This window comes from Anabrus simplex, chromosome 2 (genome assembly GCF_040414725.1).
Source record: "Anabrus simplex isolate iqAnaSimp1 chromosome 2, ASM4041472v1, whole genome shotgun sequence".
Lineage (NCBI taxonomy): Eukaryota > Metazoa > Arthropoda > Insecta > Orthoptera > Tettigoniidae > Anabrus > Anabrus simplex.
The window spans coordinates 712,746,160-712,766,377 of record NC_090266.1 but is presented as its reverse complement, the minus strand read 5'-3'; the positions used below and the strand labels follow the sequence as shown (position 1 = coordinate 712,766,377).

Sequence of the window (20,218 nt, the reverse complement as noted above, 5' to 3'; positions counted from 1 at the left end):
TGTCACGTGGCTGTCAACTTGCATTCGTGAGACACTGGGTTCGAACGCAACTATCGGCAGCCCTGAAGATGGCTTTTCGCGTGGTTTCCCATTTTCGCACCAGGCAAATGCAGGCTGTACCTTAATCAAGACCACGGTCAATTCCATTCCACTCCTAGCCCTCTCTTGTCCCATCGTCGTCGTAAGACCTACCTGTGCCGGTGCGACGTAAAGCAAATTGTAAAAAAAAAAAAGACAAAGTGCCTCGGTCTCGAGTCCAGTGCAAGTTCGTTCGCTGAACGGACACAAGCTGACAGGGTCAACCGGGAACTCCTCCTTGAAGACCAGGAATTACAGAACACTCACACAGTATACATTATGGTCCAACTTCAAGTTCTGGTCTGGGTACATCTACATTTCTATAGATACAGTTTTCTAAGATATTTCCTCCTTTATTTTTAAACAGGTTCCCCAGTCCATAAGTTCTGCTCGAATGTGCCATGTTTGCTATAAAAGCAGCACTGACAATTATAATTTGAATGTTGACATCTGTTTTCCTACAGAGAAATAATTTCAAGACGTGCGTTGTACATTTCATTTTTAAGGTGCAATCAGTGACTGGCGTAAGAGTGTATTTTAGGACATCAAGATATCGCCTATTTTATACACTGGATTTTTTCCGCATTTTGCTCTTTTTAAGAAGAATGGCGAGTGTTAGACATAGAAAGACATTGACAGTTGTTTTTTTCCTTTTTTTAAAATGTTATGTGTTCTTGCATTTGTTTTAATCTTCATAAATTGTGTATCAAATTCAACTGGGTTTGTAACTATTACTTGCTGTCAACTGTAGCCGAGGAAGGACGTAACATGTACTACATAAGTTAATAAGACTGTGAATTCCATTTAAATTTTGTGGATATCAATTAGTATTGAAAAGTGGACCAATACATCTCTTATATATACTCTCACTGGGCCGATGACTTAGATGTTAGGCCCATTTAAACAACAAGCATCATCATCATCATCATCATCATCATATACTCTCACCCCTGTCCAATTGAAGCCAGGATCGAATGTGTCTAGCTCCGCGACACTGACTGTCGGTGATATTGAGGTGAAATCCCTCGATAAGTCCGAGGGAATCGGCCGTAATCAGGGGTAAATTATTATTATTATTATTATTATTATTATTATTATTATTATTATTATTATTATTATTATTATTATTATTATTATTATTTTACTCACAATATTACAGCACGCCGGCCTCTCACCACTGGGTTCCGTGGTTCAAATCCCGGTCACTCTATGTGAGATTTGTGCTGGAAAGTGCGGAGGCGGGACAGGTTTTTCTTTGGGTACTCCGGTTTTCCCTGTCATCTTTCACTCCAGTATAACACTCTCCAATATCATTTCATTTCATCTGTCAGTCATTAATCATTGCCCCAGAGGAGTGTGACTGGCTTCGGCAGTAGGCACAATTTCTATCCTCGCCGCTAGATGGCAGATTGATTGATTGATTGATTGATTGATTGATTGATTCATTCATTCATTCATTCATTCATTCATTCATTCATTCATTCATTCAATACATTCCTGACCCGCTCGAATGACTGGAGAAAGGCTGTGGATTGTTTTTCATAATATTACAATTGGTATTGTATACCTCTTCGGTACCAGCTACATAGAAAAGACCGTGCGGTTAGGGGTGCGGAGCTGTGAGCTTGCATTCGGGAGATAGTGGCTTAGAACCCCACTGTCGGCAGTCCTGAAGATGGTTTTCCGTGGTTTCCCATGCTCACACCAGGTAAATGCTGGGGATGTACCATAATTAAGGCTCCGGTCGCTTCCTTCCCACTCCCAGCCCTTTCGCATCCCATCGTCGACATAAGACCTATCTGTGTCGGTGCGACGTAAAGCAACTAGCAAAAAATAACATAAAACTATTTACAACCAAATACTTACCATTCATATGGTGGAGCCATATTGTGCATATTCCACCTCCAAGAACTTCCGGAGCCGGCGTAGAGCGCTGGCAGGTTCGATCCCAGCTCAAGCAGGTTAGCCTCGTGTGGGCAGATAACTCCCACGGAACAAAATTCCGGCAATTTGGCGCCTCCAAAAATCGTAAAATTTGTTAGGGGGACGTAAAACGATTAACATCATTATTAGAACTTACGGACGATGCGGCAGTGCTATGTAGTTGATGGGCTGCAGATCGAGAATTTTGAGACTGTTGTGCAACATCTTTGGAATAGGACCATTGCATGCTTATTTAACAACGTGATAACTTTCTTGGTTCTCCACATTGCTTTCACTTCCACCGACAAATCAGTGTACTTGGATATTTCCTCTGTGTGTGTTGTCTGCCTGCAGGTTGCGAGAACTATGTCGCGCATTATTTTATTCCAAGATTTCATGTCAACAGTTTAGGATATATTAGTAGTCGCAAATTCCTTTTAATGATTTGCTCCATGGACGAATAGAATAGAAGATGCTGCTGAATGTTTGCCAAAGTTATCTAATAGAAATGGTTAATTACACACACACACACACACACACACACACACAGGTATGTACTAGGATCACCTAGAGCATGCGAAACTGTTGTAGAACAGCTGTAGGAAAGGAATGACACTGGGCTGTCATTCGGGAACTCCTCAGTGAAATGCTGCCCAATGTCTCTGATACAGCTCGTTGTCATTCCATGACTCACTTATAAAGAGTGCAATGGCCGGACGTATTCTTTTAATTGATAACTAAATGGGACGTCTGCAGCTCTAAGAATGGCCTATACGTCAGGTATTTTCTCTTCATAAAATCATGCGGCATAGTTCGGAATTACTGTAAACCATTAGCCCACTGTTAAAGCAGTGTAAATAATAATGAACTTTCCTTTTACGTTAGCTCAAGAGAAAAGCCAAGACACTGATGATGCTTTCACTACAATGCAATGACTAATTTATATACTTATAATATATAAAGAATACATTCTTTAAGTTATAACTAATTAGCATTGTAACCATATACGACTAGTATATTTCCAGCACTACTTGTTGCCAGTTTTTCAAGCTATAGCACATTTTCCCTCAAGTTGCATTTCTAGTGCCATAATAATAATAATAATAATAATAATAATAATAATAATAATAATAATAATAATAATAATAATAATAATAATAATAATAATAATAATAATAATAATAATAATAATAGGGCTGATGACCTCGATGTTAGGCCCCTTTAAACAACAAGCATCATCATCATTAATAATAACAATAATAATAATAATAATAATAATAAATACCACAGGACCTACAGTTTTACATGGAAACTGAACTACGGGGACGTAACTTTCTACTTGGAAATTCTCATTTGTAATAACGAAACAGCCCTCATGGTGACTGTACCTGTGAAGCATTATCCACTCCCTTCCCTAACCTAACCACCCACCTCGAGGACACGAGTTCTACATCAACCACCAACTCTTTTAATACCAAACCCCATGGCGCAACAGCCCTGAAGGACCGTGGTCTACCAAGCGACCGCTGCTCAGCCCGAAGGCCTACAGATTACGAGGTGTCATGTGGTCAGCATGACGGATCCTCCCGACCGTTATTCTTGGCTTTCTAGACCGGAAAAACTCTTTTAATAGTCAAGAAAAATTAAATCAATTTTAATTCAAGATATGAGGCCAGGCTAAACCTTCCTTTTAACCTCGCTTAGATCAAGAAAACTAAAAGAAGATCTAGAACTAATACCATTTGTAAGGTCGTGTGCGATGTCCGTAAATGATGATCTCAATGAATATACATTACCTGCTCTAAGGCGAATGAGAATATCCTGGAGCTTTATCTTTCTTTCTTAATCTGTTTACCCTCCAGGGTTGGCTTTTCCCTCGGACTCAGCGAGAGATCCCACCTCTACCACCTCAAGCGCAGTGTCCTGGAGCTTCAGACTCTGTGTCGGGGGATACAACTGGGGAGGATGACAAGTACCTCGCCCAGCCGGCCTCACCTGCTATGTTGAATAGGGGCCTTGCGGGGGGATGGGAAGATTGGAAGGGATAGACAAGAGGAAGAGGGAAGGAAGTGGCCGTGACCTTAAATTAGGTAGGCTACCATCCCGGCATTTTCCTGGATGAGAAATGGGAAACCACGGAAAACCACTTTCAGGATGGCCGAGGTGGGAATCGAACCCACTTCTACTTAGTTGACCTCCCGAGGCTGAGTGGACCCCGTTCCAGCCCTCGTACCACTTTTCAAATTTCGTGGCAGAGCCGGGAATCGATCCCGGACCTCCGGGGGTGGCAGCTAATCACATTAACCACTACACCACACAGGAGGACCTGGAACTTTATAAAAGACTAATTTTGGTGTGTAAAGTTTCATGGAACTTACTCAAACGTATGTTCGGTTCACCCTGAAAGAGGAAGTTTTAACTCCCCGTCAGGAAGCCGAAAAATTTAGAAGCAAGACTTCCACTTCTGGAGAAGCACATGACCCTGGAGTTCACTCAGACTACACCAACAATGAGAACCATGTTAATTCCTGGGGACAAAGGCGTCCACGTCATAGAGCTAACTACTATCGCACTTGGTGCTGATCCGAACGAGTGGACCGTGCGGTTAGGGGCGCGCAGCTCTGAACTTGCATTCGGGAGATAGTGGGTTCGAACCCCACTGTCGGCAGCGCTGAAGATGGTTTTCCGTGGTTTTCCATTTTCATTTTTTCAAATGCTGGGACTGTACCATAATTAAGGCCATGGCCACTTCCTTCCCACGCCTAGCCCTTTCCTATCCCATCGTCGCCGTAAGACCTGTCCGTGCGAGGTAAAGCAAATTCTTAAGAAAAAACTTAGTACTGAAAATTATGAACAGTAAAAGCCTCTAACTTCCACTCCTCCAAGGGCCTTTATGACCTGGACGGGATAGACTTGCCTTGCTGTTGCTAAAATATATGACCTTTTATGCTTGTAGAAATTAATTTCTCGTTTATATTACGAAATGAGCTGCAAGTCTCGACATAATAGCTGAGTAGCAGGCTCACAATATCAACAACAAAACAACAAACAAATGACCCGTTGCACGACAGCCTATTAAGAGCCTTGGTCTGCCAAGACGGCTGCTGATCAGCCAGGTTTTGTGCAAATTTTTGAAGTGCCGCAAGGTAAGCGTTACGACATACTCAGCTGCATTGCTTGGCTTGCGTGACCGGTTCGCTGCCTCCCGCATCAGACAGTTCCTCAGATGGTCTTAGTAAGGTTGAGTGAACCCCGTTTTAGCCCAGCCTTCAGGCCAGAACGAATGGTCGGTCGTATCTATGCACACTACTCCTGGCGATCACGATATCAACGGTCACTAAATCTGTTATCTCGTTTTCTTGAGTACGTCTCCTATGTTGACAGCAGTTATAATGTTCAGTATATTATGTTTATACAGGTGCATAATTATATGGTTTGGCATAATAGCAGGCTTCATAGCCTGAGCCCCGCCATGTACAGAAAGACATTAATAAATAAATAAATAAATAAATTATATTATTATGTCAACTTCGCATAGAATTTCACAGAATTAAATCACATGATGTATTCATTCCGCATTGTTCTTATAATTTTCCGGCTAGTTGGTGGAGCCATAACGTGCATGCATACCTAAATTCCATTGCAATTATAACATAGTGCGCCTAGAAATAGAACCATTTAAAATATCACCTGAAAGTTCCTATTTCGTTCGTTCGTTCGTTCGTTCGTTATCTGTTTACCCTCCAGGGTCGGTTTTCCCCTCGGACTCAGCGAGGGATCCCACCTCTACCGCCTCAAGGGCAGTGTTCTCGAACTTCAGACTCTGGGTCGGGGGATACAACTGGGGAGGATGACCAGTACCTCGCCCAGGCGGCCTCACCTGCTATGCTGAACAGGGGCCTTGCGGGGGGATGGGAAGATTGGAAGGGATAGACAAGGAAGAGGGAAGGAAGCGGCCGTGGCCTTAAGTTAGGTACCATCCCGGCATTTGCCTGGAGAAGAAATGGGAAACCACAGAAAACCACTTCCAGGATGGCTTTTCAAATTTCGTGGCAGAGCCGGGTATCGAACCCGGGCCTCCGGGGGTGGCAGCTAATCACACTAACCACTACACCACAGTGGCGGACACGCATAGAATTTCACAGAATTAAATCACATGATGTAATATATTCATTCTGAATTGTTCTTATAATTTTCGGGCTAGTTGGTGGAGCCATAACATGCATGCATACCTAAATGCCATTGTAATTATAACATAGTGCGCCTAGAAATAGAACCATTTACAATATCAACTGAAAGTTCCAATTTGACAATCTAAATATCATGCACGAATCCGATCAGTTCAGTATGTTTTATTAATACGTATCATTACGCTAGACAGGCGGTAGACATGTTGTAAATATACCACCGCATCGTCGCCTGGTCTAAGAATAAAGACCAGTGGGTCTAACCATTCAATTTTGTTAACAGTCCATCCAATTCAAAAGAGGTTTATTAGAACTAAGTGGCTAGTTCGAAAACTACGACCTATGTATCATGAGTTCCTTCTCTTGCCGAGCGAGTTGGTCGCGCGGTTACGGTCGCGCACCTATGAGCTTGCATGCGGGAGATAATGGGTCCGAACCCCAGTGTCGGCAGCCTTGAAAACAGTTTTCCGAGGTTTCCCATGTTCACACCAGGTAAATTAAGGCCACGGCCGAATCCCTCGCACTCCTAGATCTTTCCTATCCCATCGTCGCCGTAAGACCTGTCTGTGTCGGTGCGACGTAGAGCAAACTGTAATATAAAAATGTGCTCCTTCTCGGATTGTACGGCGTCTCACCTTAATTCAATTCAGTTAAAATTTATTGCAAGTTACTACAGAGACGATCAGCAGTTCTCTACTTCCGAACATGTCACCTTTATAATTCATGTCATTACAGTAACAATTTTTTTTTTTTTTTTTTGCTATTTGCTTTACGTCGCACCGACACAGATATGTCTTATGGCGACGATGGGATAGGAAAGGCCTAGGAATTGGAAGGAAGCGGCCGTGGCCTTAATTAAGGTACAGCCCCGGCATTTGCCTGGTGTGAAAATGGGAAACCACGGAAAACCATCTTCAGGGCTGCCGACAGTGGGGCTCGAACCCACTATCTCCCGATTACTGGATACTGTCCGCACTTAAGCGACTGCAGCTATCGAGCTCGGTACAGTAACAAATAAAGTAATCGGTGAATGAATCTAATTTCTGGGCATATTTTCAGGAAACAGGTCTTATATATAGGGATTTTATTCTTAATTTTTACGGTATTTTAACCAATTTTTAGATGTGTGAAAAGTGCCACTCCCCCTTAGTTTGGGAAGTAAGAAAATGTAGAAATAAAGAATGGCCATTTCAGAAAGGAATTCTTTAATTGGCTAATATTCTGAAAATGAAAATATGTTGTGAATTCCTCAATTAATCCTTCGTACAAGGGTTCCTTTTATCAATACTTCACAACAGAATTACATTATACTCACTTAATAGAACAATCGTCGCAAAGTACAGGGAGTATGATACCCGAGTAATGTAGTCACCGGTTTTTCACCCAAGTGATTGTGGTACAAATCCCGGCCAACAGATGAGGGATTTTTGAAATGAAACATCACGTTCTTGTTGTTCGGATTCCTGTGATTATGAACACAATGTCAATAGTATAGTTTTGTTTACTTTTTTATCACACAGTACACTGCTGTAATTTCGACGATTGATGTGTTTATATCGCTCGATTTTATATTGAAATGAACAGTTTTACTGAGTTAATCGCACACACCACACACAACACTATCCTCCACTACAATACAATAACACAGTATTTTATCCTATATACGGCTGATGCCACTCACCCTCGTCGGAGGGTCTGCATTACAAGGGCTGCACCAGGCTAGAAATAGCCACGTGAAATTGTATTTACTATTGTACTGAATTAATACATTTTCTAAATTTCCAAATTTTTGAAATCATTTAAGAAAATACTAGGTAAAGAACTGATGGGGTATATGCCAGCTAGTCGACAGTCTAAATGCAGATCAATGATTGATTGATTGATTGATTGATTGATTGATTGATTGATTGATTGATTGATGCTGCCATTCACTTCCGGTTTATGAACCATGAGTGTCTGTAGGAAGTAATTAAGGAATCAACAACACATTTTGGACTTCAGAATACTGGTAATTAAGGAAAACATTATATCTGAAATGTTGTTTTTTTAAATCTGCATCTTAATCTAAAGAAGGATGTCTTTTAGAAACAATATGAACAGGACCGGGATTTCCCCGGCACTGCTACTCCAAATGTCTTGAGAAACAAGCACTGTACATGTCGTGAATTATTGTGTATACGAAAGTACGGTGGAGGAAACGAAAGTTTTATGCGAAATCCTTTCTTGAGTCATTTCACAAACCTCAAGTGTCTCTTAAGGGATATGCCGGAGAACTAGTTGACAGAGTACTGTATTCAAATAATGTACAGTGAAACTATTATCACACACACACTTCCTTGACTGAAAAGGTCTATCCATCAGGTTTGAGGGCCACTAACATGATCGCTGTCTTATGAATGAGACGGGCTATTGGTACGCCTCTTGAATTAACAGCTGATTGTCTAGTATTGATATTAATAGCCGGGAGAGATTAAGTATCAGTTAAAAGAAGTTTATGAATTATAGCTTTTGTCTTACACATGTCTAGATTTTGAATCGTTTCTTTAAACAATAAAACTACAATCCTGGGGAATTAGTTGCCGGAACATTACATTGGAAACAAACTAAGTCGTCCTGCGCACTACGCCACGCCCTGCGCGGTGATTCAGTGCCAGCACGTTTAGCTGCCAATAGAAGAGTATTTATCTTCACAGAGGAAGAACGTCTCAAGTGGAAGACAGTTTTCATAAAATGTAGAACCTATTGTTTTATGTTTGAACTTCGTGACAGTCCTTCATATATCCATTCCCACCACTGCAGAATAGCCTAAACATAGATACACAAATAATTCACATTTTGTACGGTTTAAATATATTTTTCGAAATCCAGGAGCCAAGTTTACGACACAGCGGAAGAGAAGGGTCCCATAACACATCCGTTCGTGTTATGTCGTTATTTTACTTTCATCTCATCGCTACAAAGTTAAGAGGAGCCGTCTTTTGACCTATCGCGGAGCGGCTTTCAACTGCCATGTGACTATTCGACATTTCTCTCTTAGTGTGCAGTACTTACCGTTAAGAAGTTCCTTCAAGCCGTTGTTTACCGAATCCATGTTGAAATAGTGAACTGGCTAGCTTTGCGACATTCCTGCACTTGCTCGCTTCACAACACTACAAATCGTGTGTAGCACTCCGAGTTGCAAGTGTGAGTGTCATAGCGAAGGAAGTAACCTCCCGCCGCGCCAAGGGGAAGTTATTAGTAGCGCTCGCCAGCAGATGACTCGCCAAGCTGACACGAGGAAGGGGACAAGGTTAATTTAGTACGGCGACCACATTCATTGTCTCACAAAAACAAGCCGCTGCTTCCAACTTCGTGAACGCTGAAACTTCTCTGTTATAACAAAAACTGAAATGTGTGATCTGATAACGAGTGGAGCCGAGGGGTTAAATAGTGAGTCTTGATGAACACAGTTACCTAGGAGTTAACGTCACTCTAAACAGTAGCGGCGATTGGGAATTAAAAGTGTGTGTGTGTGGGGGGGGAACAAATTACGGACAACAAAAACTACCCGGGTTATTGTGATATATCGGGGGGGGGGGGGGGTAGGGCGGGGTGTTGTTGTTTGAGTCATCAGTCCATAGACTGGTTTGATGCAGCCCTCCATGCCACCCTATCCTGTGCTAAACTTTTCATTTCTACGTAACTATTGCATCCTACATCTGCTCTAATCTGCTTGTCATATTCATATCTTGGTCTACCGCTACCGTTCTTACCACCTACACTTCCTTCAAAAACCAACTGAACAAGTCCTGGGTGTCTTAAGATGTGCCCTATCATTCTATCTCTTCTTTTCGTCAAATTTAGCCAAATCGATCTCTTCTCACCAATTCGATTCAGTATCTCTTCATTCGTGATTCGATCTATCCATCTCACCTTCAGCATTCTTCTGTAACACCACATTTCAAAAGCTTCTATTCTCTTTCTTTCTGAGCTAGTTATTGTCCATGTTTCACTTCCATACAATGCCACGCTCCACACGAAAGTCTTAAAAAACATCTTTCTAATTCCGATATCAATGTTTGAAGTGAGCAAATTTCTTTTCTTAAGAAAGCTCTTCCTTGCTTGTGCTAATCTGCACTTTATGTCACCGAGCTCGATAGCTGCAGTCGCTTAAGTGCGGCCAGTATCCAGTAATCGGGAGATAGTGGGTTCGAGCCCCACTGTCGGCAGCCCTGAAGATGGTTTTCCGTGGTTTCCCATTTTCACACCAGGCAAATGCCGGGGCTGTACCTTAATTAAGGCCACGGCCGCTTCCTTCCAATTCTAGGCCTTTCCTATTCCATCGTCGCCATAAGACATATCTGTGTCGGTGCAACGTAAAGCAAATAGCAAAAAAAAAAAAAAAAAAAAAAGCACTTTATGTCCTCCTTACTTCTGCCATCGTTAGTTATTTTACTACCCAAGTAACAATATTCATCCACTTCCTTTAAGACTTCATTTCCTAATCTAATGTTTCCTGCATCACCTGCCTTCGTTCGACTGCACTCCATTACTTTTGTTTTGGACTTATTTATTTTCATCTTGTACTCCTTACCCAGGACTTCGTCCATACCATTCAGCAGCCTCTCGAGGTCCTCTGCAGTCTCAGATAAAATAACAATATAATCGGCAAATTCCAAGGTTTTGACTTCCTCTCCTTGGATTGTGATTCCCTTTCCAAATTCCTCTTTGATTTCCTTTACTGCCTGTTCTATGTAAACATTGAAAAGGAGGGGAGACAAACTGCAGCCTTGCCTCACTCCTTTCTGGATTGCTGCTTCTTTTTCAAAGCCCTCGATGCTTATTACTCCAGACTGTTTTCTATACAGATTGTAGATAATTCTTCGTTCTCGGTATCTGATCCCTATCACCTTCAGAATCGTAAATAGCTTGGTCCAATCAACATTATCGAATGCCTTTTCTAGATCTACGAATGCCATGTACGTGGGCTTGTTCTTCTTGATTCGAACCATCTAAGATCAGACGTACAGTCAGGATTGCTTCACGTGTTCCTACATTTCTTCTGATGCCAAATTGATCTTCTCCCAACTCAGCTTCAACTTGTAAATTTTCCATCCTTCTGTAAATAATACGTGTTAAAATTTTGCAGGCATGAGATACTAAATTAATAGTGTGGTAGTTTTCACACCTGTCAGCACCGGCTTTCTTGGGAATAGGTATAACAACATTCTGCCGAAAATCGAATGGGACTTCTCCTGTCTCATATATCTTACACACTAAATTGAATAACCTTACCATGCTAGTTTTTCCTAAGGCAGTCAGTAATTCAGAGGGAATGTCATCAATTCCAGGTGCCTTGTTCCTATTTAGGTCGCTCACAGCTCTGTCAAATTCTGACCTCAAAATTGGGTTCTCCCATTTCATCAGCATCAACAGCCTCTTCTTGTTCCAGAACCAAATTATCTACATCTTTACCTTGATACAATTGTTGGATATGTTCCTGCCATCTTTCTGCTTTGTCTTTTTTTCCCTAGAAGTGGCTTTCCATCTGAGCTCTTAATATTCATACACCTAGATTTCCTTTCTCCAAAGGTTTCCTTGATTTTCCTGTATGCAGCATCTACCTTTCCTAGGACCATACGACCTTCGACATCCTTGCACTTCTCATTCAGCCAATCTTCCTTAGCTACCTTGCACTTTCTATCCACTTCATTCTTTAATCGCCTGTATTCTTTTCTGCCCTCTTCATTTCTAGCATTCTTGTATTTTCGTCGTTCATCAATCAGGTCTAGTATCTCCTGAGTTATCCACGATTCTTAGTTGATCCTTTCTTCCTTCCTAACATTTCTTCAGCAGCCCTACCGACTTCATTTTTCATGACTATCCACTCTTCATCTATTGTGTTTCCTTCAGCCTTTTCATTTAGTCCTTGTGCAACATGTTCCTTGAAACAATCCCTCACACTATTTTCCTTCAACTTGTCCAGATCCCATCTCTTTGTATTCTTTCCTTTCTTTAATTTCTTCAGCTTCAGATGGCATTTTATGACCAATAAGTTGTGGTCAGAGTCCACGTCTGCTCCTGGGAAAGTTTTTCAATCCAACACCTGGTTTCTGAATCTCTGCCTAATCATAATGATGTCTATTTGATACCTTCCAGTGTCTCCAGGTCTCGTCCACGTATAAAGCCGTCGTTTATGGTGTTGGAACAGTATTGGCAAGGACTAAGTTATGATCAGTGCAGAATTCAACCAGCCGACTTCCTTTTTCGTTCCTTTGTCACAATCCGAATTCTTCTACTGCATTACCTTCTCTTCCTTGGCCTACCACTGCATTCCAGTCTCCCATCACAATTAGATTCTCGTCACCTTTTACATACTGTATTAAATCTTCTATCTCTTCATATATTCTTTCGATTTCCTCATCATCCGCTGAGCTAGTATGCATATAGACCTGCATTATTTGTGGTGGGCATTGGTTTGGTGTCTATCTTGACAACAACAATTCTTTCACTATGCTGGTCGTAGTAGCTTACCCGCTGTCCTATTTTTTATTCATTATTAAACCAACTCCTGCATTTCCCCTGTTTGATTTTGTGTTGATAATTCGGTAGTCGCCTGACCAAAAATCCTGTTCTTCCTGCCAACGTACTTCACTTATACCAACTACATCTAACTTCAGTCTATCCATCTCCCTATTCAGATTCTCTTATCTACCACAACGATTCAAACTTCTAACATTCCACGCTCCGACTCGCATCTTCCTGATGATCGCCCTCTCTCGTGTAGTCCCCACCCGGAGATCCGAATGGGGGACTAGTTTACCTCCGGAATATTTTACCCGGGAGGAAGCCATCATCAGTACATCATCCATACAGAGAGAGCTGCATGTCCTCGGGAGTTAGTTACGGCTGTAGTTTCCCGTTGCTTTTAGCCGTGTAGCAGTATCAACACAGCTAAGCCATGTTGAGTATTATTACAAGGCCAGACTGCCGCCCTTGCAACTTCCGAAAGGCTGCTACCCCCCTTTCGATGAACCATTCCTTAGTCTGCTCTCTCAACAGATACCCATCCGATATGGTTGTACCTGCTGCTCGGCTATCTGTTTCATTGGGACACGCAAGCCTCCACACCGCGGTTAGGTCACATGGTTCGCAGGGGAGGAGCGCGTGGTATATGCATGTAAACTGGAAGAAAAGCTACAAAGTGGTACTTTTTTATGCTCTCTGGGCGAATTCCCACAGAGAGGTAAAGGTTTTACCAATTTAAGTACGGTATTAACAATTTTTGAGATATTGATTCAATACTAGATTACAGAATAAAACTTTCACCAAGTGAACAATATACACACGTATTACAATTAAATAGAAGTACGGCGTGATTATACAATTAAAAATCATTTAGTATTTGACTACACACTAAGAAGCTGACAGTCACTAAAGAGACTGCCTGCCGGGCTGAGTGGCTCAGACGGTTGTGGCGCTGGCCTTCTGACCCCAATTTGGCAGGTTCGATCCAGGCTCAGTCCGGTGGTATATGAAGGTGCTCAATTACGTCAGCCTCGTATCGGTAGATTTACTGGCACGCAAAAGAAGTCCTCCGGGACAAAATTCCGGCACTTCGGCGTCTCCGGAAACCGTAAAAGTAGTTAGTGGCACGTAAAGCAAATAACACTATTATTATTATTATTATTATTATTATTATTATTATTATTATTATTATTATTATAAGAGACTGCCAGCCGGATTAATGCGGGCGACAATCGGTGAAACATACCTCAGTGTCCTTGATCTCGGCAAAAGGACATACCCCTGCTACCCCTTTTCATAGCACATGCAACGTCTCCACTACTTAATGAGGCGCTATGCAAATCGGTTGGCCGCGACGAACGACATTTTGTACCTATTTCCGCTAATGATTAAAGAAAATAAACTAAAGAGCTAGGCTGATAAGATAACGGGCCTCGTACAATTTTTTAAATTATTCCAATAATTCCTAGTTTCATCCGGTTGAAATGGAATAAAAATGTAATGTTTTCTCCACAAAGTGGGGGGGGGGGGCAGTTGCCCCCCTCGCCCCCTTAGTCGCCGCTACTGAGTCTAAATATCGCAATATTGCAAGAAGCAGTGCTTTTATAAAGTTAGGATAATCTTTTGCGTATGTGGGGGACTCACCTTACATAAGGATCTTCCATATACCTTCGTGTGCATGGTTGCTCTCCACTTCACATTTCATCCGTGACTGGGACAGAAGAATTGTTCATTCATTCATTCATTCATTCATTCATTCATTCATTCATTCATTCATTCATTCATTCACTTCTCATATCCTGCACGCAGTTTCATTTTCTGTTGTCCTTCCTTTCTTCTTCTTCTTCTTCTTCTTCTTCTTCTCCTTTATCTGTTTACCCTCCAGGGTCGGTTTTTCCCTCGGACTCAGCGAGGGATCCTACCTCTACCGCCTCAAGGGCAGTGTCCTGGAGCTTCAGACTCTGGGTTGAGGGATACAACTGGGGAGGATGACCAGTACCTCGCTCAGGCGGCCTCACCTGCTATGCTGTACAGGGGCCTTACGGGGGATGGGAAGATTGGAAGGGATAGACAAGGAGGAGGGAAGGAAGCGACCGTGACCTTAAGTTAGGTACCATCCTGGCATTTGTCTGGAGGAGAAGTGAGAAACTACGGAAAACCACTTCCAGGATGGCTGAGGTGGGAATCGAACACACTTCTACTCGGTTGACCTCCCGAGGCTAAGTGGATCCCGTTCCAGCCCTCGTAGCGATTTTCAAATTTCGTGGCAGAGGCGGGAATCGAACCCGAGCCTCCGGGGGTGGCAGCTAATCACACTAACCACTACACCACAGAGGCGGACTCATGTGTACGTTACTGAAAAGTAAATAGCTCATGGGTTATTGTGGGCCTGTGCATGTGTTTCTGGTTCAATAGTCTGTCATTTCTGATTGACTGACGATTGAGGACTTGCCACAAAGCCTTTCATTTTTGCTCCAGATAACTCAAAATGACACCAGGGCACTTCTAGTAATTGTTGCACTTGTTCATACTCCACCATGGAGAAGCGGTCTTTAGGCCTACTTCAACTTGATATTAGATATCTCTCTCTAGTTCAGGTTCGTTAGATTTCTCTCAGTTCAGAAGACGTTTTCTCCGACTGTATAGAAAATGAACACTGTTTTTCACGTGTAGGTAAATTAAAGTAAATAATTCACCTCACTCATCGCTTATTATGGGTCTCTGTTTTACTTCATTCTGAGACCACCATTAATAAGTCTCAATAAGGAAGGAGGACGGGTGGGGGTGATTGTTGCTTTACGAATCCGAACGTGATTACCTAGCTCCCTTGTGAGGAATCATACGAATAAAGTTCAGTACCGTAGTTGACATTACATAATTTGGTGCTGAGAGCCTCTAAAAAGTGAGTTGATCTATCTTATTCTCAACGTGAGCAATGGATTTCTTAATGAGGCATTCTATAAAATTTATTTTTGTCGTAATTCAGCCATTACCTTAGGTTTTTCCAGTACGATATTTTTGTATCTTCTTTATCTGTTTACCCTCCAGGGTCGGTTTTTCCCTCGGACTCAGCGAGGGATCCCACCTCTACCGCCTCAAGGGCAGTACCCTGGAGCTTCAGGCTCTAGGTCGGGGTATACAACTGGGGAGGATCACCAGTACCTCACCCATGCGGCCTCACCTGCTATGCTGAACAGGGGCCTTGCGGAGGATGGGGACATTGGAAGGGATAGACAAAGAAGAGGGAAGGAAGCGGCCGTGGCCTTAAGTTAGGTACCATCCCGGCATTTGCCTGGAGAAGAAGTGGGAAACCACGGAAAACCACTTCCAGGATGGCTGAGGTGGGAATCGAACCCACCTCTACTCAGTTGACCTCCCAAGGCTGAGTAGACCCCGTTCCAGCCCACGTACCACTTTTCAAATTTCGTAGCAGAGCCGCGGATCGAACCTGGGCCTCCGGGTGTGGCAGCTAATCACACTAACCACTACACCAAAGAGGCTGCCACAGTAAAGGCAATACAGATACATTTCCAGCATTTTCACAGTTTGATAATGGGAAACCACAGAAAATAATCTTCAAGGCTGCTGACGGTGGGATTCGAACCCTCAGTTTCCCTAATATAAACTTGCCGCTACACGATAATTAGGCCTTACGCACTTGGGGCAGGAATGCATTAAAAAGTAACTGAAGTACGTGTAATGCATTACAGGGTCATGCAGGAACAAGTAACAAGTAGTGCATTACAAGGTAATCCCAGTTACGGTTTTCCCAATACTATATAATGAATAATGTCTAATGCAATACATTGCAGGCAATATAATTCAATTATTTGATAATGCTATTCAAAGATAATTGAATTATATGTTAATGAAATTACACACTTGGCAAATTATGACGACCTACTAACTGTTTAGGTGGGTTTTCTTGTGCCACAAGCTATTTCAAGAAAGCCGAGTTGAGTAGCTCAGACGGCCTTCTGACCCCAACTTGGCAGGTTCGATCCTGGCTCAGTCCGGTGGTATTTGAAGTTGCCCAAATACGTCAGCAACGTGTCGGTAGATTTACTGGCAGGTACAAAAAGCTCATGCGGGACAAAATTCCGGCAACTCGGCGTCTCCGAAAACCGTAAAAGTAGTTAATGGAACTTAAAACAAATAGCATTATTATTATTTCAAGCTAATTTAGACACATAACTTAGCAGACAGACTGAAGAGTTGTGTAGAATGTTAATAAATTAATGCTCTAGAATAATTCTGAACTTTCCAGAGGTTTCCAGAATCGTTTAAAATATTGCAGAATGGGTTATTTATTTATTTATTTATTTAGTTTATGGTACAAGTTAAGCCGCGCACAAATTGATTAACATGTAAAAGGAACATATAATTTACAAAACAGAATAAATATAAAAAGTCGAGAATAAACATAAAGTAGAAATCGAGAGGATATGTACAAACAGAAAAATAGAAAGAAAACACACAAAAATACAAAAATGATATATAAAATAGGCCAATAAGTAAATACATAAATTACCGTAACAAATGAAATGTGAAAACTAAACTAGGATGTCCAGTTATACAATACAATACAATACAATCAATACTGATCTGCATTTAGGGCAGTCGCCCAGGTGGCAGATTCCCTATCTGTTGCTTTCCTAGCCTTTTCCTAAATGATTTCAAAGAAATTGGAAATTTATTGAACATCTCCCTTGGTAAGTTATTCCAGTCCCTAACTCCCCTTCCTATAAATGAATATTTGCCCCAGTTTGTCCTCTTGAATTCCAACTTTATCTTCATATTGTGATCTTTCCTACTTTTATAAACGCCATTCAAACTTATTCGTCTACTAATGTCATTCCACGCCATCTCTCCGCTGACAGCTCGGAACATACCACTGAGTCGAGCAGCTCTTCTTCTTTCTATCAATTCTTCCCAACCCAAACATTGCAACATTTTTGTAACGCTACTCTTTTGTCGGAAATCACCCAGAACAAATCGAGCTGCTTTTCTTTGGATTTTTTCCAGTTCTTGAATCAGGTAATCCTGGTGAGGGTCCCATACACTGGAACCATACTCTAGTTGGGGTCTTGCCAGATACTTATATGCCCTCTCCTTTACATCCTTACTACAACCCCTAAACACCCTCATAACCATGTGCAGAGATCTGTACCCTTTATTTACAATCCCATTTATGTGATTACCCCAATGAAGATCTTTCCTTATATTAACACCTACATACTTACAATGATCCCCAAAAGGAACTTTCACCCCATCAACGCAGTAATTAAAACTGAGAGGACTTTTCCTATTTGTGAAACTCACAACCTGACTTTTAACCCCGTTTATCAACATACCATTGCCTGCTGTCCATCTCACAACATTTTCAAGGTCACGTTGCAGTTGCTCACAATCTTGTAACTTATTTATCACTCTATAGAGAATAACATCATCCGCAAAAAGCCTTACCTCCGATTCCACTCCTTTACTCATATCATTTATGTATATAAGAAAACATAAAGGTCCGATGATACTGCCTTGAGGAATTCCCCTCTTCATTATTATAGGGTCAGATAAAGCTTCACCTACTCTAATTCTCTGAGATCTATTTTCTAGAAATATAGCAACCCATTCAGTCACTCTTTTGTCTAGTCCAATTGCACTCATTTTTGCCAGTAGTCTCCCATGATCCACCCTATCAAATGCTTTAGACAGGTCAATCGCGATACAGTCCATTTGACCTCCAGAATCCAAGATATCTGCTATATCTTGCTGGAATCCTATAAGTTGAGCTTCAGTGGAATAACCTTTCCTAAAAGCGAATTGCCTTCTATCAAACCAGTTATTAATTTCACAAACATGTCTAATATAATCAGAAAGAATGCCTTCCCAAAGCTTACATACAATGCATGTGAAACTTACTGGCCTGTCATTTTCAGCTTTATGTCTATCACCCTTTCCTTTATACACAGGGGCTACTATAGCAACTCTCCATTCATCTCGTATAGCTCCTCCGACCAAACAATAATCAAATAAGTACTTCAGATATGGTACTATATCCCAGCCCATTGTCTTTAGTATATCCCCAGAAATCTGATAAATTCCAGCCACTTTTCTAGTTTTCAACTTTTGTATCTTATTGTAAATGTCATTGTTATCATATGTAAATTTTATTACTTCTTTGGCCTTAGTCTCCTCCTCTATCTGGACATTATCCTTGTAACCAACAATCTTTACATACTGCTGACTGAATACTTCTGCCTTTTGAAGATCCTCACATACACATTCCACTTGTTCATTAATTATTCCTGGAGTGTCCTTCTTGGAACCTGTTTCTGCCTTAAAATACCTATACATACCCTTCCATTTTTCACTAAAATTCGTATGACTGCCAATTATGCTTGCCATCATGTTATCCTTAGCTGCCTTCTTTGCTAGATTCAATTTTGTAGTAAGTTCCTTCAATTTCTCCTTACTTCCACATCCATTTCTAACTCTATTTCTTTCCAGTCTGCACCTCCTTCTTAGTCTCTTTATTTCTCTATTATAATAAGGTGGGCCTTTACCATTCCTTACCACCCTTAATGGTACAAACCTGTTTTCGCATTTCTCAACAATTTCTTGAAACCCATCCCAGAGTCTGTTTACATTTTTATTTACCGTTTTCCACCAATCATAGTTACTTTTTAGAAACTGCCGCATGCCTGCTTTATCAGCCATATGGTACTGCCTAACAGTCCTACATTTAAGACCTTCCTTTCTATCACATTTATTTTTAACTACCACAAAAACAGCTTCATGATCACTAATACCATCTATTACTTCAGTTTCCCTATAGAGCTCATCTGGTTTTATCAACACCACATCCAGGATATGTTTCCCTCTGGTTGGTTCCATCACTTTCTGAATCAGCTGTCCTTCCCATATTAACTTATTTGCCATTTGTTGTTCATGCTTCCTGTCGTTCGCATTTCCTTCCCAATTGACATCTGGTCAATTTAGATCTCCCGCTACAATCACATTTCTTTCCATGTCGTTTCCCACATAGCTGACTATCCTATCAAATAATTCCGAATCCGCGTCAGTGCTACACTTTCCCGATCTGTACACTCCAAATATATCAAGTTTCCTATTATCTTTAGAAATGAGCCTTACACCTAGAATTTCATGTGTCCCATCTTTAACTTTTTCGTAGCTTACAAATTCTTCTTTCACCAGAATGAACACCCCCCTCCCACCCTTCCTATCCTGTCTCTACGATACACACTCCATGTTAATGTTATTATTTCAAACACACTCCAGTGCCGTGAGAAAATTTCTGCATCCATTATATCATTTCTCAGCCATGATTCAACTCCTATTACAAAATCTGGTAAATATATATCTATTAAATTACTTAATTCTATTCCTTTCCTTACAATACTTCTACAGTTCAACACTAACAATTTTATGTCATCCCTACTAGATTTCCAGTTCCCTGTTCCCTTATCACCGCTCCCTAGGCCATCCCGTTTCCCTGAATGTAC

At 41.5% G+C, this 20,218-nt stretch overlaps 1 protein-coding gene across 1 annotated transcript in view; it reads right to left on the bottom strand.

Moving 5' to 3' along the window:
• blow (blown fuse) overlaps positions 1 to 9,402 on the bottom strand; it is a 101,125-nt gene extending 91,723 nt beyond the window's left edge. The window contains exon 1 of the mRNA XM_067139385.1: positions 9,240 to 9,402. Coding sequence (XP_066995486.1) covers positions 9,240 to 9,279 — 40 coding nt within the window. The 5' untranslated portion in view covers positions 9,280 to 9,402. The remainder of the gene's footprint in view (positions 1 to 9,239) is intronic.
• Positions 9,403 to 20,218: the final 10,816 nt, after the last annotated feature.